The sequence below is a fragment of the Mauremys reevesii genome, linkage group 4 (assembly GCF_016161935.1).
Source record: "Mauremys reevesii isolate NIE-2019 linkage group 4, ASM1616193v1, whole genome shotgun sequence".
Taxonomy (NCBI): Eukaryota; Metazoa; Chordata; order Testudines; family Geoemydidae; genus Mauremys; species Mauremys reevesii.
In genome coordinates this window covers 140,173,627-140,196,156 of record NC_052626.1, presented here as the reverse complement: position 1 = coordinate 140,196,156, position 22,530 = coordinate 140,173,627, and the positions used below count along the sequence as shown (strand labels likewise).

The window sequence follows — 22,530 nt, the reverse complement described above, 5'->3', positions numbered from 1 at the left end:
GTTGTCTCTGGAGAGACAAATCCACAGTTTTAGAACTGCAAACTTAAGCATCTCTGATGGTATCTTCTAGACTGAGCACTGAGTCCCATTGGGTAGATAGAAAGATTAACCTAAATAATTGATACAGAAGCCCCTGGAACCCCATGAGATTGGATCCCTAATCCATGAACTATTGGAGCTCATTTACAAAACTGTTCTTAAACATTACAAGACTATATTGTCTCATACTATAGAATTAGGATTTATAATCCCTATTCCATGAGGCGATATCTTTGAGCTATAATGTAGTTTTAATTAAACCTATCTTTAGATAGGTTTTTTCCTCAAAAAGCATTTTATCAAAAAAATCCAATTTTTTAGATTTGTTTTAGTTTTAAATCATTGATTTTTATCCACCGTGGTTAAGGGTGACTTGATCACAGGCTGTAAGTACCGACCGAGTACCTAGCGGAGAATGGTATCACACAATCCAATAGCTGAAGCTAGACAAATTCAGAGTGGAAATAAGGTGTATATTTGTAATGGTGAGAGTAATTAACCATTGGACCAATTTACCAAGTGTCATGGTGGATTCTCCATCACTGACAAAGTTTAAACCAAGATTAGATGTTTTTCTAAAAAGAAAATTTTCTAGGAATTATTTTGGAGAAGTACCGTGGCCTGTGTTATACAGGAGGTCAAACTAGAAGATCACAGTGGTCCCTTCTGGCCTTAAAAATCTATAAATCTATGAATGTCCTTTTTGCCATAAAATCACACCAAGTAGTTTGCCTGTTAGGATTGACCGTATTGGGTTCAGTTACATGGGAGGTGCCTCATCATCCTGTATGCAAGGTATGGGCCGAGTGTACAGGGTGGGTTGCTCTGCTAAATTGGAATGCATGAGTTGTCTGATGTGGTGAATTCCCAAGCTGTGAGGAGCCGCAGGCTGGGCCATTCAAATGGACGTTTTCTCCAGGTCTGTAATAAGGTCCCAGATTTGGCCTTCACACTCAATGTCACATTAATGTGGCCACATTCAGTACTTTCTCTTCATGCAGGCACCTGCCCCCAGCATCCAAGGTAAAGCACTGAAGTGTACCATCGCACTGAACAAACAGCAAGGGACTCAAACAAGCATGTGGGCAGATCTGACCTTGCTGTCCCCAAAGCACTGACAGAGATTAGGGAAGCAGAATGTGTGTAGTTGCAAGAGGAGGTGGTGTGAACAGCCTGTCCTTGGAGTCCAAATAGGGTGACCAGATAGCAACTGTGAAAAAAACAGGACAGGGGGTGGGAGGTAATAGGCACCTATATAAGAAAAAGTCCCAAAAATGGGACTGTCCCTTTAAAAACTGGACATCTGGTCACCCTAAGTCCAAACAAAAGCCCTCACTTACAGAACCCAAACAACACTGGCTTCGTTTCTACCTGTAGTAGGGTGGCCATATTTTCCAAAGGAAAAACGGGACACTGTGGGGTTAGTCCGAGCCCTCACCCTTCCCCCATGCGAGGCTGCCCACTTTTGTCAAAAAGTCAGGACAGTCAGGACAGGGTCACCCTAATCTGTAGAGATCAGACTCAGCTGCAAACAAAAGGTATTTGTGGAAAGAGAAGTGGCTAAAACTTGTCAGACTGAAACTGGGCCCTTCTGCCTTGATCTGCCACTCACTCTCTTTTCACTTGCACCAGATTATTATTAAGAGACTCTTTGCCTCAGTGTCTGTGGTAATCAAACACCCACCCCATGCACACATGCTCATGGTTTTTGCTCTTCCTCCTCCTGCTCTGATGTGGGTGCCAGATTAGTGACCTCCGGGGCTTTGTGGCTCACAAGGGAAACAGCTCAGAGGCAGAACACAGGGCCGGATTAACCCATAGGCTAATAAGGCTATAGCCTTAGGGCCTCCTATTTTAGGCCCTACTGTAGGCCCTCCATCCCATATTGAAGTAACAGCTGAGTGACAGTAGCGGGGCGTTCAGAATTTTTTTGTCTCATTAGATATTGCTTTGTACAAATTAATCCATCAAGATTGTGAATTCAGTGTATGGTGGTTGTGATTTTGTCTTTGCGGGCTGTAAGTGTTTGTGGGTCCAAGCAATACTGAACTTCATACACGGTAGGCCTGCACTGGACAATAGAAACCATCTCGAAAAAAGGAGTATGGCAGAAATTGAAGGAGGCCAAAGAAAGACGGCAAAGGCAAGCTGTAGTGCTGGAAGGTCTCCTTCTTGCCTAACCTTTTTTCCTCCTAAGCCTGGTGGTGGGAAGTCTAGGCAAATACCAGCCCAAGTGAACCTGCTGTGCCTGCACCTGATGAAAAGGAGCAGCCTCCTGTGATTTCTCTACCTGCAGTCTCACCCCACTGCTCTGAACACTTTCCCAGTGATAGCAATACAAAAATATCCTTCTCCAGTGATCCAGACGAGTGGGACATGACTTCTCCAGATCTCATTGCATATTGGACTGAGAACGACCCACAGAAATGCCAGAATCTAGATTCTGATTTTTCATTGACAAAGCAGAAGTACACCAGTCAGAGTCATTATCTGATCAAATCAATGTTTGAATATGTGAAGCCTAACAAACAGATTGGCAAGCGAGAATGGCTCATCTGTTTGCCTTCTAAGAAGAAAGTGTACTGTTTTTATTGCTGCCTGTTTTCTGATACCAAAAAGTGGGGAATGTTCTGTGAAGGCTTCAGTGATTGGAAGAATACTGCATACATTACCAATCATGCAATGAGTGAGCAGTATACATTGTCAGTTAGCAGCTACCATGCCCAAAAGAAAGTGGCAGAATTGATACCCAAATGGAAAATCAGTTTTTGGAAGCTCGTGCTTATTGGAAGAACGTTCTCAGACACGTAGGGTTTTTTTGCTGAGCGTGGTCTGCCATTCCGTGGCTCAGATGAGACTGTTTGATCGAAACACAATGGCAATTACCTTGGTGTTCTAGAGCTAATCGCTAAGTTCGACCCTTTCTTAGCTCAGCACATCAATGAACACGCAAATCATGGAAAAGGCCATACCTTGTATCTATCAAAGACTATTTGTAATGAATTCATTGCACTGTTGCCAAAGAAGACGCTATCAGCCATTGTAGATGAGATTAAAGATGTGGGATATTTTTCAGTGTCTGTTGGCGCAACACCGGATGTGTCACATAGGTCAGCTGACTGTCATCTTGCGTTATGTGCTACCCAGTGGACCAGTTGAGCTTGTCATGATCTTTATAAACATCACCAGCCACACAGGGGAGAAACTTACCTCATACCTACTCGATTTCCTCACCGAAAATGGGATTGACATCAGCCTTTGTCATGGCCAAAGCTCTGACAATGCAAGGAATATGAGTGGCAAATATTCAGGAATGCAAGCAAAGATAAAAGAATGCAGTGCTTTGGTTGATTACATACCATGTGCTGCACACTCACTCAACCTTGCTGGCCAGTCTGCTATGGATTGTTGTGTTGAAATAGTTTCTTCTTTTGGATTTGTCCAAGAATTGTACAGTTTTTTCTCTGCATCAACCAGTTGTTGGATGATTCTTAGAGATTCACTACCAAAGGGATGCCCAGTGCCCAAATCATTCTCAGGGACACGGTGGAGTGCCAGGGCTGAAGCTGTGAATGCAGTTGTTCTGGGATACCCCAACATCCTTGAAGCGCTAGAGAGTATCAAGGATGATGAACCTCAAAAATCAGCAACAAGAAAAGATGCGAAGATCCTGAGTGATGCAATGCACACTGGTATTTTTTGTGAGCTCTGGAATGATATACTTCAGCCATTCAGCAGGTGCAGTCTAAGCTTGCAAAGTGTTCAGATTGACCTTTCCACTGCTGTAAACCTAATGAGGAGTCTTGGAACTGTTCTTCAACAAATGCGGGATAGTTCTGATGAGTATGAAATTCACAGGGCTGCAAGTACTGCTAACCATGAGTATAAGTCAGCCAAACACCACAACAGACAAGACATGGGACAATGCAACTGCCCACTCATTCAGCGACAAGGAGGCCTTCAGAGTTAATACCTTCATCACAATCATCAACAAACTGAAGAGTTCAGTAAAGGCTCGAGGCTTACAAAAATATTGACAAAACCTTTAGTGTACTGACAAATTTTTCGCCTAACATTTCAGGTTCCGAAGTCAGTGAAGGAATCAAATATCTGTGTCAGAATTACCCAGATGATCTCCCAGTAGATTTTACTAAAGAATTTCTTCAATTTATTGAACTCGCATCATGCTCAGATATACAGAGAAAAGATGGCGAAAGTAAATCCATTTGGATTTACCAAGTTATCACTGAATCCAATGTGATAGAATGTTTCCCAAATGTCGAAATTGCTTTACGGCTGTATTTGTCGCTAATGATCACTAACTGTAGTGGAAAATGTTCCTTCTCTCTTCTAACAAGGGTCAAAAATGACCTCCGATCCACCATGACTCAAGAGCATCTCAGTGCTTTGTCCTTCTTGAGCATTGAGAATGAAATCGTCAGGTCTTTGAATTACGATGACATCATTCATTACTTTACCGCAGCTAAAGCCAGGAAAAAAAATTGGTTGTTTTGAAGAATTGAGTGTAATGAGAGTAGAATAAACTTGTTAATTTTACATAAATAAATATGTAAATATGTATGTAGATAAATGTTTTTCATTTTTTTTTTTTTACTTTTTTTTTTTTTGCAGTATGTAGTTCAGACTTAGGCCCTTTCCTCCCGTTAGCGTTAGGCCCCTCATAACCATAATCCGGCCCTGGCAGTAAGAGCTGAAGATGGAGGTGGTTCCCCTGCCTCCCAGCCTCTTTGAAGAGAATGAGCCTAACACAGGCCTCTGACTCTGCAGCTTAGGTTACTGATGACCCAGGGCTCCATGTCAGTGATTGTATTAGGATGACTGGAACTGATCCCTCATTGATCTTGTATGGGTCTAACTCCATTGAGTTCAGCGGGAATACTCCTGGTTATATCAAAGAAGATCTGAGTGAGGACCTGAGTTTCTACGCAGGGCTGTGAGGAGGATGGGATCTGTACAGTGCTATTTCCCATACTGCCAGTTGATTCAGTGGCAACAGCTATCACATTCCCACACCCTCCCGCTGTCCTTCCACCTCACACAGAGTTCTTCTGCCTTGCTTTTTAGTGGGACTCTATTTCTGAGCTTGAGGAGGCCGAGGCCTCGCCCTTGTACTACTTTGTGTTTGTTGCAGGGACATATCTCTGTCTCCACTTCCATCACTCAGTCACAGGAAGGCACATCCTGTTCAGAGGAAAGGACCAGGTAACGAGTTTGTTTTCAGGCAATTTTTAGACTCATAGACTTTAAGGCCAGAAAGGACCATTGTGATCATCTAGTCTGCCTGCCTGCATATCACAGGCCACAGAACCTCCCCCACCCACTCCTCCATCCTGTAACAAAAGATTTGGTGTCTGTGCGCATGTGTGTTTGAAGAAGACATTTAAAACCTATTTCAGTTTTGGCTTTTTAAAAATCTCTCTTGTTCATATTTTCCAGCTAGAGGCAGCAGTGTGTGTCAGGCATCAGCAGTCCCTGAAAGAGCAGGGATGGGTTCTGGGATGAGATCTCTTGAATGGGAGATGTATGAAAGTGGCTTTTCTCGGTTGGCACAGCCCCTTGCAGCCACTAGACCAGGCAGCCCACTCCGGGAGCTGACAGGTTTATTTAGCGAGTGCAGTGAGAGGCACTTCCTATAACACGCCTTAAAAGGGAAGCTCCGATGAGAGGTAGCAGTTTAGCTATGAGTCATGTGAGTAAAATGCTAAAAGCCTTTGCCACTGAAGCGAGAGCAAATCCAAATGCAATTAGGACTCTCCAAAGTGGTCAGAGCCCCAGGCCCCAAAGAACCTCATCTGATCTAGCTAGAAGCAACATGAAGGGAAATAGGAAAGACCCTAGCCAAGATGTTCAATAACTGATGAAGGAGGAGGCAGAGGGTAACATGCAGAGCAGGATCCAGGAAATCTGTATCACTGTTTACACTGCACTCATCACTATGGGAGCTGAGTGTCCCCTCAGAAAATGGCAGACGTGACATTGGGCGACATGATGAAAGATGTTCTTGAGGCATGTCACAAATAATGATTTACCCATCCTCATCCTATGCATGGAGATGAACTCTGATTCAGACCCATGTACATCTCTACCTTAAACCCAGTCAGAAACCTGTTGCAACGTGCATTTACAATGGCATGAATTATGCTAAGACTCTAGGTAAATAATAAGCTGCATGGTGCTAAGATGCTGGTAAATGCAGAATCTTTAAACTGCAAGCATGTTCAGGAAATCCAACTTCTCTGGGTAACAGCTGATGCAGCTGCTCCTCCATTTACATTTCAGTCATTCCCACAAAAATAATCTGGTTACTAGCTTTTAGCAGGATTTATATTGCACCAATTCTTGATATTGATACACCTCTACCCTGATATAATGTGGTCTGGTATAACGTGAATTCAGATATAATGCTGAAAAGCAGCGCTCGGGGGGACGGGGCTGCTTTACCTCATTATATCCGAATTCATGTTACCGCAAGCAGTTCCTTTGCGTCCCCCCATTACTTGCTGTGGCCCTCCCCAGGGCCCCCCCGCCACAGCTCACCTCCGTTCCTCCTCCTCCTCCCACGAGCACAGCGCAGCTCCGCTTTTCCCCCCTCACCCAGGCTTGCCGCGCCAATCAGCTGTTTTGCACGCCAAGCCTGGGAGGGAGGAGAAGCGGAGCTGAGTGACGCGCTCGTGGGAGGAGGAGGAGGCGGAGCGGAGGTGAGCTGAGGCGGGAAGCGGTTCCTCTGTGCGCCCCCCCCCCTTACTTGTTGCGGCCCCCCTGCCCCAGCTCACCTCTGCCTCCTCCCATGAGCGCGCTGCTCAGCTCCGTTTCTCCTCCCTCCCAGGCTTGCCGCGCAAAACAGGTGATTGGCGCAGCAAGCCTTGGCGGGGGGGCGCAGCAAGTAATGTGGGGGAGCAGAGGAGCCACTCCCCACTCCAGGTCTTCTCTGCCTCCTCCCCTGAGTGTGCTGCTGCCGCTCCACTTCCCCCCTGCTCCCTTCCAGGCTTGCCGGGCCAAACAGCTGATTGGCATGGCAAGCCGGGGGGAGGTGTGGGGGGGAGCAGTTCCTCTCCCTACCCCGATGTAACGCAGTCTCACCTAAAACACGGTGAGATTTTTTTGGCTCCCAAAGACCGCGTTATATCGAGGTAGAGGTGTATTAAAGAGGGAGAGAGACAGAAAAGCCATCGGGATTTGGGACCCTCTGGTGTGGCACTTTAATGACAGCAGTGGCATGGCAGTGAGATCATCCCTTGCTACTGGACAAGGGGGCAGGAACTCTGCCATGGTTTGAGTAAACTGCAGTTCTGAGGCTGTCAGTATTGTAATAAGATTATGATGATATCTTATGGGACTGGATGAAAGTTTTTGTTAACATTTAACTGTTTTCTGTAGAATTTTTGAAGAAATATTTTCTATTTCTCGACTAGCTCTGCTATTTTGCCTAGCATCCCTGTGTGCTGAATATATTGTGCACAAATGCAGAGAGAGCCCCAAAGAACTTGTCCTCCAAAAGAGAGATGCCACGATGCACTGGGGAACGTAGAGGTTTTAATTATTTCCCTCTCAGTTATTCCTACACCCTTCTGTGGAGTCTCTGTGCAGATCTGGATGCGGCAGGGCCTAGTGTGTATTCAATGCTGCAGTTATGTGAATGATAAAGATTCAGGTCAATTTTAAAAAAATAAAATGTTTAACATTAGAAAATAGTAAAAGTATGAAAATTCAGTGTACAGTTGACTCTGAAAGCAGGACTGACTGTGCCCTCTAGTGGGACAACCAACCTTAGCATCCCCATCCCCCACATGCTGAGTGGGATGGAAAGTGCTGCAGGCTCATTTTAGCATTTGATATGCATTAAGTATGTCTGAGTTCCCAGACCCCATGCAAAGATGGCAAAGGCTGGAGTAGCAGGATACTGTGCTGGACAGCAGGCCTGTTTGTGGTCAGTGCTGCACCCGAGGACAAGGCATCATAGATTCCATTGAGTAATGAGCACCCTCCTTGCACTCTGACTGAAAGCCTGCAGCCAGGCTGAATTATTATCCATTCATCATTAAACAATTTACAAATCTAAATAAGATGGGATCTGTGCCTGGAAGAGTCAGCCCCCACCTGTCTCCCTCTCCCCCAGATAAAGTCTAGAACACAAAACCATGCAAGTGACCTCATGCCACTTAGAGGTGCACAGAGATGCTGGAGATGGCAAAAGCTGAATAGCTCTCAGAGTGGGGCAGAGATGATCACTTCAATATTTTCCTATAGTACTGTACTTTGGCCAGTCTAGTTTTAAATGTATGGAGATGCCAAGCCTGTGTCCCTCAGCGCTAGGGGCCTTTCTGTGGTCTCCTCTCTCCTCTCCCATCTGATCAGACTCACCCCAGCCTGCTCCTGAGACACCTTGCAGTATCCGCTAATACATCACATTTTATTATTGTCACTGTTTCTGACCAGTCTTCATGCCGTGCAAATTCTGTAGAGGCAAACCTCCTTTGCCCAGATGGCCCCAAGCTCTTCTTGTAACAAGTCCAAGAGAGAGGTTAGCCAGAGTTTCTGGGCAGTACCCCCCACACCCAAGTTATCTCTGAAGCACTTAGCTGTGAACAGCCAGCCAGAATATGGAGGCAGTTCACAGTGTTCCCACCAGCTACTGCAGGGTCACTCAGACCATGTCTGATGAAATCGAGGGCAGTATGAAATCTGGCTGGAGGCAACAGGCCCTGCAGGAGGCACTGCCTGCAGTTCATATGAGAATCTTGGACTGAGAGTTGGTCTGCTTGCCCCTTTCTTACATAACCACTTTACCAGACCATCTGACCATAGTTTGTCTCTCTTTCTTTATGACACTGCCTAGTATAACACATGCTGCTTGTGCTGGCAGCTGCTGTGGAAGAAAGTCCCTGGCCTTATGCTGATAACATGAGCCCCGATCAGCTCTTGGTGTCTGATGTTTTGGCATCTGCATCAGTATGCTGTAAGGGCACGTGTTAGTTAATGGATCTGGAGCATGGCTATCATACGACGCACCAGTGTCCCTGCTACACTCCAAAGAAAGAAAGCCACACTCCAAATAGAGAAGCATCTCATGTATCCACTGACCTCTTGAGAGATGCCCCGTCTTTGTGAAAGTAGAGCTCGGCATTGGGATGCACAGTGCCTGACCCTCAGCAGCTTCTTAGGGAACGTTGACTTTTTATTGCCAGTCTTTGTCCACAGGCGGTGTAATGTGATCGTCTCATTCCATTCCTCCTGAGACATCAGTTTCCCAATAGGCCCCATACCTCGTTTCCAGTAGCCAGCAGTATCCTCCAAAGCTGAAATACAGCTGCCATGGACAGCACCATGCAATAGTCTGTGCCTTCCCTTCTGGAGGAGACAGAGTGTCGTTAGCACTGTGCCCAGCCATCCCAGCAGCATGGTTCCGTGGGGCTTCCCAAACTCACCCCCTGCACAGCTGGCAAAACCAAGCCCATAAGCTTTAGAAAAGCAAGGGAGGTTTCTATGAGATGGGTCCCATTAGAGGCCAGGTCAGGTGCTTCAGTGTCACAGGAATTCCGTGTGGCAAAGGCTTTCTCCTCCACAGAGAACGTACACTCCAGGGAGATGTGATCCTGAGCAGTGCTGACTTTAGAGGATTGTATTTCCTGCTCCTTGTTCTGTGGTGACTAGCTATAAGACAATTCTGTATGATGTGATGTATAAAGCACGATCCCTATTGGTGGGCAGTAGAATTCTTGCTGGACTTGGTAGGTTTCCGTACAGGAGACCTGCCAGATGGAACTCTTTTCATGCCGGCCTTTGTGGAGCTTCCTGAGGAGAGCTAAGGAGGTGACTGGTTCCCTTTGGGGGACACAGCAGCCCTGCTGAGGAGCTGTAGAGATAGAGGGGACTGTTCCCTGGGGCACAAACACAGGACTGAGAATGGATGACAGGCTCCTCCCTGCCAAGAAAAGTGATGTAATGCCTGAAAGGCTGTTCTGGTTGAACTCTTCTGAGACTGACGGGTTCTGGTTTCCCCACAGGGCTGTATGTGCTTGTGGGAGCAGGGGCGTTGATGACGACAGTTGGATTTTTTGGGTGCTGTGGAGCAGTGCGGGAGTCTCAGTGCCTGCTTGGAGCGGTAAGTAACAGGCTTGATGGACCATCTCTCTGCTGGAGGTTATTCTGATAGAAATTTCCTTCAGGGGTGCACCATTTCGTCACTGGCGGGAACAGCGCTTGGGTCAGAGATCAGTAACTTGATTTTACTCCTCATAATGAGCAGCTACTTTATTAACCCAACATCTCCAGCAGGCCCCATTCAAGAGCTTCCATGTGCGAAATTATCCCCTTGCTAGCTTGACTCAGCTGCTGCCTCCTGGGTCTGCCTCCTCTGTCACTTCCGCCATCTGGAGCGACCTCCTGGGGTCTATTTCTGCCTCATCTTCCCTTTATCTCATTGAAAATCTAATCTGAAAACACCACTCCTTCTCCCTTGCCTCTGCCTGCTAACACCTTCCTCCCTCTGCTGTTGTGAGTTATTCAGCCTCGTGGAATGGTTTGGGATCCATAGTTTGTATAAAGGGCCTTATGTAAAAATAAACTAGTACCGACTCTGTTTCTCCTCTGCAGTTTTTTGCCTGCTTGCTGGTGATATTTGCTGCTGAAGTCACCGCTGGAGTGTTTGCATTTATAGGCAAAAAAGTGGTGAGTAGTAAGGTGATTCTGATGTTATGGGCTGGGTTTGGATTCCTGCTGCTAACTGATCTGAAGGGCTCAGGTAAAGGCCACATTTTAAGGAAGGATTCCACAGAAACAGGAGGACTCTGTGACCCTCTAGACACAGAGAGCTCATGTTGTCACGAGCCTGAGAAGCTGGGCTTCAGAGTGGGACATAGTCTCCGCTCCCACATATGAACAGAAAATCCAAAGGTAAAAATAATCCCTGTATGTGAGAGTAACATCGACTTCAGAACTGCCTGGAGAGCTGTAGGGGAGTGGGTGACACTCTGGGGAATTGTACATAATCAAAACAATGAACATCTCTTGTTAGTGAACCTCTCCTGGGTTCCGAGTGCCTGGCAGGAATAGAGTAAACAAGTGCTGTAGAGTTCTGCCCAAGTTCTCATTAGTCCCCAAGAGCCCTGCCCTCCCAGAGCATCTCTATTACTATTTCAGCCCACCAGCTCACTAGGGATAAAATAATGTAGAGGAGTTTCTCGTGACTGTAGGGGCTGGAGAGGGAAGCCAGGGATCTATATTGGATTTGGAGTAGGTTCTGATAGGCCCCAGTTGTCTCCAATTCAGTATCTCACTGGACTTGTCTGATTTCTGCAGGCAGTACAGGAGGTCCAGGCCATCTATAAAGAAGCTTATGATGACTATGTGACGGACATGGGGAAGAACAACAAAACTCTCATTCAGTTCCACACAGCTGTGAGTAACCCATGTGAGCTTAAACAGTGCTTGCAGTGGTGGTGCCCTGGGTTTGCCAGAAGGGTGAGTGCTTCCCACTGACTGGGCCCTAAGAGAATAGAATTCAGGGGGTTGTTTAAAGGTGACCTGGTGGCTGAAGTGTATGCTGCTTGCTTTAGGGGCCAGAAGTCCTGGCCTCAAATCGCAGGTAAGTACTAACACTGGAAGTGAAAACTGCTAGACCTTCAATTTCTGAGTGAAATTCTGTGGGCTGCTTTATACAGGAGGTCAGATTAGATGACCACAATGATCCCTTCTGGCTTTAAAAATCTATAAATATGCAAATATAAATATGAAAGAATCAGAATGGGCAGGAAATTTCTGAATCAAACTGCATTTAAAGGGCTGCATCAGCCCCAAAGGGCTCTCTTCAGCTCCGGCTATTGAAGGGATTTTCTGCATGGGGAGTTAATTAGGATAGCGATTCCCGATTAACTGTTGCTAACTGTCATGCGTGGACAAGCCGTAAGGCCAAACTGGCCCCATGCCTCATTCACGTACTTGAGGAAAGAATACCCTGCAGTGACAATACCGTGGCCTCCTGCCCCCCAAAGCAAGGAATGTTCCCCATCGGTTTCTGAAGCTGTGATTGGGCCAAGTTCTCCCTAGAGAAACTAATGATGAATTAATAATGTCACCACCAGGGATCTGGACAATGACATTTGTTACCATAGAAATGAAGAGGCCACAACCAGGTGTGCAGTGCCAGCGATTTCTCTTGTACTTCAGTTTATCAGTGTGTTTCCTCCAGCACAACATTACACATGCACTTCCCCATCCAATGTGTTCCTTACAGCCATAGTGCTGAGTAACTCCAGTAACACACAACAGGGCACAGGCTTAAGAATAATCCGAGGGCAGTGGACGCTGGTTACCTGGGTCCTGGGCAGATCTGGTCCCCAGTGCACTAGAGATGTCATTTGCCCAACTAGAAAACAATCCGTAAAAGAATCTACAACAACCATCTTTGGCTTCTCCAGCAGGATCCACTCAACAAAGTAGCCTTTTTCCCCACACGATGCATCAATACCTCTCTCTGTCAGACACCTGGGACAGTTAGCCCTCACATCCCTTGCTCAAGAACTGGACGAGTTTGTGAGGGTCCCTGAAACTTAGCTGAACAGTAGCTGTACAGACAGTAACTAAGTACTCCCTTGTGAGACGTGGTAAACCCGTCACGGTGGGGACTGAGTTCACCTCTGTCTGTATAGTGCCTAGCACAACGGAACACTCATCCTGCCCAGGGTCCCCACTCCCTACTGTGATGTAAACAGCATTAAAGGTAGGTCCTGTCATCATTCCCATTGTACAGCCAGGGAACCTGAAGCACAGAATGAAAGACTTGTCCCAGGCCACACAGCAAGTCAGCCACCAAGCCAAGATTAGAACTTAGAGCCCTACTTGTGCCCAAGTCTGTGTTCATTTCGTCAAGCCGTGCTGCCTCCTACAGAGATCAAACCCCTTTCTTTTGTCACTGTTATGTCATTCCAACATTCTTCATAACTAACATTTCACAACCTCTGAACCTCTTGCCCTTCTCCCATGCCTGTTAATTATGACCCAAAGAGGAATTCCAAGCATTTTCTCAGAGATGTGCAAATGGGAAAAACAAACCCACTGAAACATTCTGCTGATTTTATCACTGGCCACAAACCCAACAGCATATTCTGTCTGTAATAAAGAGTCTAGCGTGCTCCTCTGCAGCTTCAGCCTGGTGCCCACATTTCTATGGTGCCCACATGCTGCTTGGACTATTTGTGTTTTCCTGGGTAAAGGGATTTAGAAACTGCTGGGCCCTCCATGGCAGGGATTTGTATTGCCTTGAACAGTCAGGTCTGTTTGTCAGACCTGGGCCATAAAGTCCCTTCCAGGAGCTTTTTTTATGTAAGTGTTTCTGGATGTTGGTATTTACTTGTCCATTGAGAATTCAGAAATTTGAAATTAAAGGAATTTTGAGAATTTGGGCCATATTCAATGTACATGGAAAATCTACTAAAGGGAGTGGAGTTACCAAAGAGGGATGAATTTTGCCCCATCTCTAGTCTTTCCTCTTAGGGTATGTCTACACTACCAGATTAGTTCGATTTAACTTAATTCGAATTTGTGGAATCGACCTTACAAAGTCAAATTTGTGTGTCCACGCTAAGGACACTAATTCGACTTTGTGAGTCCACACTAACGGGGCAAGCGTCGACATTGGAAGAGGTGCACTGTGGGAAGCTATCTCACAGTTCCCGCAGTCCCCGCTGCCCATTTGAATTCTGGGATTTCCCCACAATGCATGCTGGGGGGAAAAATGTGTCGAGGGTGGTCTTGGGTAACTCATCATTCAACGTGCTTTCGGACGTCTCAAGGGGAGATGGAGGAGCTTACTGACTCGCTCGGATCTCAGCAAAACCAATATCCCCATTGTTACTGCAGCTTGCTGTGTGCTCCACAATCTCTGTGAGAGCAAGAGGGGGACCTTTATGGCGGGAGGAGGTTGAGCCAAATCGCCTGGCTGTTGATTACGCTCAGCCAGACAGCCGTGCGATTAGAAGAGCCCAGCGGGAAGCGCTGTGCATCCGGGAGGCTTTGAAAGCTAGGTTCCTCAGGGAGCAGGGTAACCTGTGACTGTTCAGTTTCTTTACAGAGAAGCTGAACCTGCCCCTGCTTCAGTTACTGTTGACTTTTTCTTCTGCGGTTACATACCCCGTTCACCACGTTTCCCCCCTTCCAACACACGTTTAAAAATAAAGTTAATGGAACATTGTTAATTAACAACGTTTTCTTTATTAATGAATTCACGTTAAAGGGTTGAAATAGGGATGCAGACTGTGGTGGGTAGGGTGTGCAGTGATGTTAACACCGCTTCTACACTCGAGGAATGATAGGCTCCCGCTCCTAGAGCGGTCTGCAGTGCCGGACTGGTTGTTTCAACGGAGCCTGCCATCCCTCCTTTTCGGGACTCTGTGTGCGGGGGCTACGTGACCTTGTGGCGGGAGAGGATGGTTACAGATTCCCCTGCTGCGTGGCTCTGTGGGACAAGGACCACTGCATAAGTTCTGTAACCGCCCTTCCATGCCACAAAGTCACGTACCCCCCACCCACACAGAACATGGAAAACACCTCCCAGACCGACCAGGGTACCTACTGACTGCACTGTGTGTGTGACCTGCTGTTGATCCTGTCCCCATGTCTGTACCCTGGTAAAGGTGACTGTCCTATGCAATTAACAACCCCCTTCCCCGCCCCCTTCACAGACAGTCTTCTGTAGAAAAACTTGACGGAAATAGTAATTAACAGCAAACTACTTTTAATAATCAACTACACAGTTAGGGGATGAAACTGGGATTGGGGCTTCGGTGAGCCAGGAAGGGAAGGACTTCTCAACATTTAGGGAATGAGAGCCTTCTTGTATTTGTGCACTCTGCAGGGGTGCAGTGACAGTTTTCACGGCCCCTGTCGCCCCTCCTTCTTGTTACTTTGGGTGAGGGGGGTTTGGGACTTTGTGGCGGGGGAGGGTGGTTGCAGATACAGTGCAGGGGGGCTCTGTCCTCCTGCCTGCGGTCCTGCAGAACATCCACAAGGCGCCGGAGCATGTCAAATTTTCCCTGGGCATTCCTGTGTGGCTGGTCAGAACATCCAAGCTCGGACTGCTGTCCAGAGCGTCAACAGAGTGGTGCACTGTGGGATAGCTCCCGGAGCTACTAAGGTAAATTTCCGTCCACACATAGCCTAATTCGACATAGCCATGTCTAATTTAGCGCTACTCCCCTCGTCGGGGAGGAGTACAGAATTCGAACTAAAGAGCCCTCTAGGTCGAACTAATTAGCTTCCTGGTGTGGACGGGTGCACGGTTAAGTCGAATTAACGCTGCTAAATTCGACATAAACTCCTAGTGTAGACCAGGCCTTAGTCACTGGCCCACTTGCTGCCACTGAATGCAGAGTCTCAGCAGGAAACTAGCTTGTAATTTCTCCCTTTTTTGACACTCTCTCTCTCTCTCTCTCTCAACTGTGTAGCTTCAGTGCTGTGGTAAAGAAAGTGCGATTGAAGTGAAGCCCACCTGTCCGGAGGGCATCCAGGTGCCCAAGGTAAGTGTCTTCTGTGCTGGTTGTTTTAATTACCTTTCACCACAGGTATGTCAGTTTGAAACAGAAGTTTCTCTGACACACAAGGAGCAAAACTAGCACTAATGATGACACTGGGACTGACTGAGGTATATAGCCCAGAGAGTCTCTCCCCAGCGAGGTCATGTCCACAGTCAGATCAGCCAGCTTCAGAGGATTCAAATATCCTTTGTCCATATCAGTTATTTAAGATGAAATCAGAGAAATGTGCAAGTAGAAACATATTTCACGAAAGTCAGAGCTGCTCTGTGCCCTGAATAGGCTCCAGCACCCTCTCAGCCATGGGAAGCTCTGTGCAGCTGAACAGCATGGAGGCAGAGGAGTGTGAGGGGTCAGAAATGTGAACACTCCCTGCTCTTGTTGTCTGCAGCCTCCCTACCACCTCCCCAGGTAGCTGGGGCAGTAATGTCACACAGTCTGAAGAGCAGAGGCACTTAGATGTTGGTGTCTAGGAGTCTGAATGAAAGGCCTGATGAAGGTTGAATTATGGCATGTGCCTGTCTTTACCATTCTCAGAGGACCCTGGCTAGGAATGTGGGCAATTAAAATGAGGGAAACACTCTCATTTCTAGTTTTTGTGGCACCTGCCTGCAGTTGCATCATTATCCCGAAAGGCCATATTCCCCCGATTTAGTGTATCCGGACACATAGCTGGCTTTAACTTCTGGGAAGCTATTAATGAAAAACCCACATGTGAGTGCCATTGAGATGGCACCTGAGTATACAAAGGAGTATGGTGAGGACAACAAAGGAGTGTAAAGCCTATTGATGGCTCAGATGAGGGGAGAGTAAGCTACCTAGTAGCAAGAAATGTCCAGGAGGGCACAAGGCATAGAGAGGCAGGCTAGCAGACAGGTCACTGTGTTAGCCTTTCTCCATGTACATGAAGGCAGGGGGTCAGGGAAATGATCTAGAAATATTTATCTAGAAGCTAAGTGGAATTTTCATTCTGTTTTTAATAGAACTGCCTGGATGAAATCCAGAATTTAATTAACTCTAATCTGCATTTAGTTGGAATCGTTGGAATTGCAATTGCTGGCATCACAGTGAGTAAATACATCATATCATTGTCTTTTCTGTCTATATGAAATCCCTGCACCCTCCCCTGAGTCCATATTTCCTGGGAGATGCTCTCCAGTAGCTGCTGAGGAGACTTCCATATGATACCAACTTTCCCTGACACTTTCAATCAGTCTTTTCTCTGAGAGTCACTCTACTCTCCACATAAATTTTGGAGAGTCCCAGTTTTACCAGTTTATTTTTCATCCCCATGGAGTGAATACAGACTATCCAGGAGAAATTCCACTGTGTTACTGTTGTAAATAAATATAAATTAATAACTTCAGCCAAAAAGGCCGAGTGTACTGAAAAGCAACCAGCTATCCTAAGATTTCACCCATTCCAACCCATTGTCGGCACTGGTGTTGTTTGTCCCTAAATATTTGGATCCAAGCTGTACACTCATAATGGATCTGAACATGAAGGAAGATGTGTGATTTAACCAGTTGCTTGTAAGGAACTGATTTTCCCAGGTCACGCACACTAACAATCTGGTGAAGGAAAACCTGTGATATTGTGATAGATGTTCATGGCTTACCTGGAAGCTAGAAATCAGCACATCCTCATTCCTATGCCCATTGCTTTAACAGAACTGAATTTAAACTAGGCAGGTGGCTTCTGGATATATCCCTCTTCTAACTGCTAGGTATCCAGATTAAACACCACCATGTTGTCAGTGACTGATTCATCTAATCTTATCCCCAACGCTTCTCACTTCACTTGTTTTAAACTCCATCTTCTCTTGCAAAGTGTGCTTTGCCATTTCCAAAAATCTGAGAGTTCATAACTGAGCTGTGTGGCCACGAGATGGCACACTAGTGCATGATTCCAGCAGGAAGATCCATCAAACTGACAGGCTTGGAGATTAAAGCATTTTCCAGCCTGCATCTCCTGCAATCTGCTCCAGATTCAGCAGCTTGAAGACACAGGATGAAACCAGATTTCTGAGGAATTACATTCCCACCTGCTCTCTGGAGGAGGAAGTTAATGGAGTTACCCAGACTTTCCAAAGCTCACAGAGTTCAGATGTGGAGGGAGGGTTCATATATTTCAAACTAAAGAGCATAGTAATACGGTCACTACACCTGACCTGTGGGGAGAGAGGCAGGAGACATTCTCAGAAATATAGGGAGGTCATAACATCCAGTTAGCCACAGGCAACCTGAAATGTGACTTTTCTAAAATATAATGTCATGCATGGAAAATGTGGCAAAGCAATCCAGATGGGACAGGGCTTCAATAACCAGGCTGTTCAGTGGCTAAGAGTGTGTGTGCACTGCATACAGCGATCTTATCTTCATAACTTCCCATTGAAATGGGCACAGATATGGTAAGAGAAGCTATCAGATACCACGCACTTGGGGTCCTCATGGTCCTGCGTTAACCTGGCAACTCTCAGGCATCTGGGCTGGAAGGAGAAGCAAGTGCTAGTCTGTTCCTCCCATGTGGTAAGACTGGCCAGCAGTCGCCCTTTGTTCCTGGGAGAGGGATTCAATGGTATAGCTTGCCTGTTTCTCATGACCATGGATGAAGACTTTGCTTATTGCCTGTAAACTCTGTTCTGGAGTTAAAAACTGTGACTAGGAGGAATTACTAGAGACTCTAGCACCCTCCACTGGATTCCATTTTAACCTTCCCCTGCAGTTTCCTGTGCTTTAAGACTATGGATTCTACTTACATGCAGTTTATAAACTTGTCTCATGTACAGTAATTAATAAGATTTTAGGTTTCTCTATAAACCCACAGTATCCTGCAGCAATCCCATACGTTAGCCTATCTTACACCCAGAGCTCAGCTCTGCTCTTATTCAGAAGTACACATGATACGCCATGAACAGAGACTTCCTATAACCGCGTTTCTGTGCTAGACTGAAATTCAAGTCCTCTGTTGCAGTGCTGGATTTGATACCAGTGATAGTGCTGATCTTGTGTCAGTGCAGACGACGTATCATTGATAGTATTAAAGATCTCCCCAATGATATTTGGGAAGGGGATTATGCTTGCAGGGCATTTAATACATCTATGACACTGCTATGGTCGTATCATCGTAGCTCTGAGTAATGATGATGTCTCTTGCATGTTAACTGTCTTCTTTCCTGAGACTTGTAGAGAGGAACAGTCATCTGTGCCCACTACCCCGCTGTGAAGATTATTAGATTGTTCTGAAATGACAGTTTTATAACTATACCTACTTTTGTAAGAGGGGGCATCTCATGGAAATCTCTAAATCACATTCCTTCTCTTTTAGATCTTTGGCATGATATTCAGCATGGTTCTCTGCTGTGCTATCCGCAATACAAGAGACATGCTCTAAAACTCACTGCACAATTTCTACGCTCCGGGACTTCCAGACTAAACTTGACAAGATGCATTCTCTGAGTTTAATAATTGTAATAAAATTTTTATTAGTGTTTTAACCAACTGAGAGGAAAAGGCCCCATTTGGTGAGTGTGACTTGCATTAATTGTGTTCAGACTTTTAAGTCAGAAAACTGAAATGAGGGTTTTAAATGTACTTTCTTAAAATGAAAAGGCAAAGGTTGTACCTAAAAATAATTTGTTTTTAAATATTTTTGCATATATACGGCTGAGTGCCTACGCATCTATATACTTTGGGTAAGCACCTGCCTGTCTCCACATATGGATCTGCAAGAATGCACAAGTACAGATATCTGTATATATAGTACATTGTGTGGGTGAATGCATGCATATGACATATGTTGTGTGGGCACGTGTTTGCATGCACATTCCTGCACTTTCCCACTCTGTGAGAGTGTGCATACAGCCCTGGCATATATCCAGGTTGAAACCCTTTCATAGTGAACCCCTGTTGGCTAATAATCAGTGTAGGAGCAACTGCCATTTTTAAAATGAAACCTTTAATGTAGTTTTATCCAATCTCCCCAAAATTAAAAGGAAATACAATTAATGAATTGAATATATTTAAATGAGTTGATATCTAAGGGCTTGTTCCTGGAAGTATGTACTCCATGTGAGTAGTCCTGTTGACTTCAGTGTCACATGCAGGAGTGTTGGTAGGCTTGGGCCCTACATCTGAACAAAGAAGGCTTCTTGGGGAGTCCTAGGACCAGGCAAAAGTGGGAGGGATAAGAGAGAGATGGGAGGCCGATGGGTAATGCAGAGTCAGTTATATCAGGATAAAGTGTGCGTTGGCTTCCCGACCCAGTCTGTGTGACAAAATCAGAGTTATGAGTTTGAAAGGTCTCTAAAATCCTATTAATTTTTAAAGCGGAGATTTCAGAAGAAAGGGCCGAAGAGAGCTGCAGCTGACAGCCCCACAGTGGGAGCAGCTAGCATGGATGTATACTTGTACAAAGGCCAAATGACCCCAGCAGAACTCCTCACAGCACAGAGGCTAGTGCAGGATTGGAGCCTTTATCCAGAAAAGCAGCAGAGTTGTGGGAGATCTTGTGGCCAAAGATCTTGGCCAGCTGTGCTGTAGGAGACAAATAAATCGTGAAGTGTGTTAGGGAGAAACAGAAGTGGCACTTTAATACCTTCATTTCTGCCTCTGCTCTGAACTACTGCGACTATCACCACTTCAGCAGGGCTTTTACCTCAAATCTTTCGCCCTCTCCTTTGGGTATAAGGGCAGGAAGTAAAGGCAGGACATTTTTACAGTCATAAAGAGTCATTTTCTCATTGGCAATTATGCTTTGTGGGTAAGAGATGTAAGAATTACACTGTATCCTTGAAATACCTCAGGACTTGAGTTTATATAGCTTGCTTCCATATTTTTATTTTTCTTATTTATTCTCAATAGAATGTTCCTTTTAAAACATTCAACAGCCTGGAAGTATTCTCTCCATAATGGCAAAATAAAGTACCTGAGAGACTAAGAGTTTTATATTTTTGGCTCATTTCATTTGGGAAAGCAGTCTCTTCCCCTCCCCCCCCAACTCCGAAATGTTTCAGAAAGGAGCTGTGCTAGAGATGTGCATGAACTCATGTAGCAACCCTGCCTCGCTGTCTATCCTATCCAGCTTTCTAATGCAATTGTGATTTGGTTTTCCTGGGTTCCGAATTAGAGAGTAAGTATAATGGAGAAGGGCTCGTCTCAACTGATACCTTAATGAAACGATCCCTGCTCTCCAACAGTATGGTGCAGTCACTGTAATACAGTCTTTGCTCCATTGAAACATACTGGAAGGACATAGGACTTCAAGAAATATTTGCTATATCAGGGCATTAATTCAAGCACTGCATGAATCCAAGTGCATGTGTTTGTATGTAATACGTGTACCCCAGAGTGTGCTGCCCTCACAGTCCCAAGGAACCTCATATTTATACCACCTCAGGCTTATTTTGGTGGTGGAAATCATTCTAGTGTTATAACTTTTCTACAATTCATTTAATAATATTTGAGTGTCAGACCTGCCTGTCCTTTACATTTGCCATTTGTAGTGTCTCACAAGCGGCATTTGAATGGCCATTGATATCCTAAGGCAGCTGTGTTCCACTAAAAGTAAAGCAGCTGGGCATGCACCACACTGCCACACCAGGAATTTCTGGGCTTGGCCTCAGGCTCCCCAAGCCAGCATGGAGGCAGTGTGGCTGGCTCCAAGGAAGAGAGCTAGGTTTGCATCCTTCTGCAGTGACCTCACTGGAGGAGAGTCCTGTGGAAACACCTTGTGTAAAGGGAGGGACTGAGGAGGTTACTGCACGAGCCCAAGGCCAGAACTTCAGGGCCTGACAAAATAGTTCACTTTTAAGAGAGAGTATGAGTCTCTAGACAAGGCATAGAGCCTTGGGGCAGTTACGTGGAGCTGGGGAATACCCTATAAAGGGAAGGCTGGCAAAAAATAGACAATGCTATACAGAAGCAGTTGTCTTAGCCTTTGCCGGTCAAATGAAAAGGTCTTTGCAGACCAGCAGGCTGTAAATAACACATTAGGCAGCCATGATGGCATTATTGATCTTTTATTAACTAAGACCTAACCTTATTGGCACTGTTCATTGCTGGCCTTACCGGGTCTCATGCTCTGGATAGTACAGATAACTGTAATGTTCACCGCATCCCATGCGGGAGGGCATTTACTGTACAGGCAGATCCATCGCTCTCACACACACTCTGGAATGAGTTTGTTTTTTAAACACACACACACACACACCCTTGCCATTTTAAAAAAAAAATTACTGAATCTTCTTTGGCACCAGAACAGTAATAAATAGCCAGAGTTTGCTTCCTTTTTAACTTACAGCAACATGGAGTCAGTCTGGAGATGCCCACTTCTGCTTTTGAGATGCACCAGGTCAAGGACTGGTGCTTGCAGAAACCTTTCTTGCTTGTTTACCTCTCAGTGCCTTTTAGAAACAGAGAAGAGTGCCAGTCAGAAAATGTATTTCAATAAATTCAGACTTGAATCACCTTGCTTTCTAATGAAATAGTTTTTTTCTATACAGTGTGTTCATATTTATGTGCGTAACAGTTAGGTGTACTCTGGGTTCCAGTGCTATCCCGGAATATTGGATATGCCCTTTGTACTGAAGATCAGGAACATAATGATACCAGTTATTGGTTTAATTCTCTGGATTATGATTGTGCATCAGGCCAGGAAGCAGCATATTTAAAATGTCTATCAGTGCCTTTAACAGTGTGGCCTTCCCATCTCGCCATTTCATGCTGTTGTTTTGTAGACAGAATATCACTGAATTAGTAAGTTCCCTCTATCCTGTATTAGCATTTGAAGGACATTTTACTCTTAGCCAGTGGTTACTAGCAATAGAAGGTGAAATTACTATTCTCTGTGCCCCTTATAATAATTATTAGGATTCTTCTGTAGTGCTTTACAAGCAATAACTAATTAGACCCTTCTTTGGCATTTCTGTGGCTAGACTGAGCAA

At 45.5% G+C, this 22,530-nt stretch overlaps 1 protein-coding gene across 1 annotated transcript in view; it reads left to right on the top strand.

Moving 5' to 3' along the window:
* The window catches only part of TSPAN2 (tetraspanin 2), a 48,531-nt gene extending 26,757 nt beyond the window's left edge, over window positions 1–21,774 (top strand). The window contains exons 3-8 of the mRNA XM_039537590.1: window positions 10,065–10,162; window positions 10,654–10,728; window positions 11,359–11,457; window positions 15,501–15,572; window positions 16,571–16,654; window positions 18,915–21,774. Of these exons, the coding sequence (XP_039393524.1) occupies window positions 10,065–10,162; window positions 10,654–10,728; window positions 11,359–11,457; window positions 15,501–15,572; window positions 16,571–16,654; window positions 18,915–18,980 (494 nt within the window). The 3' untranslated portion in view covers window positions 18,981–21,774. The remainder of the gene's footprint in view (window positions 1–10,064; window positions 10,163–10,653; window positions 10,729–11,358; window positions 11,458–15,500; window positions 15,573–16,570; window positions 16,655–18,914) is intronic.
* The last annotated feature ends 756 nt before the right edge of the window (window positions 21,775–22,530 follow it).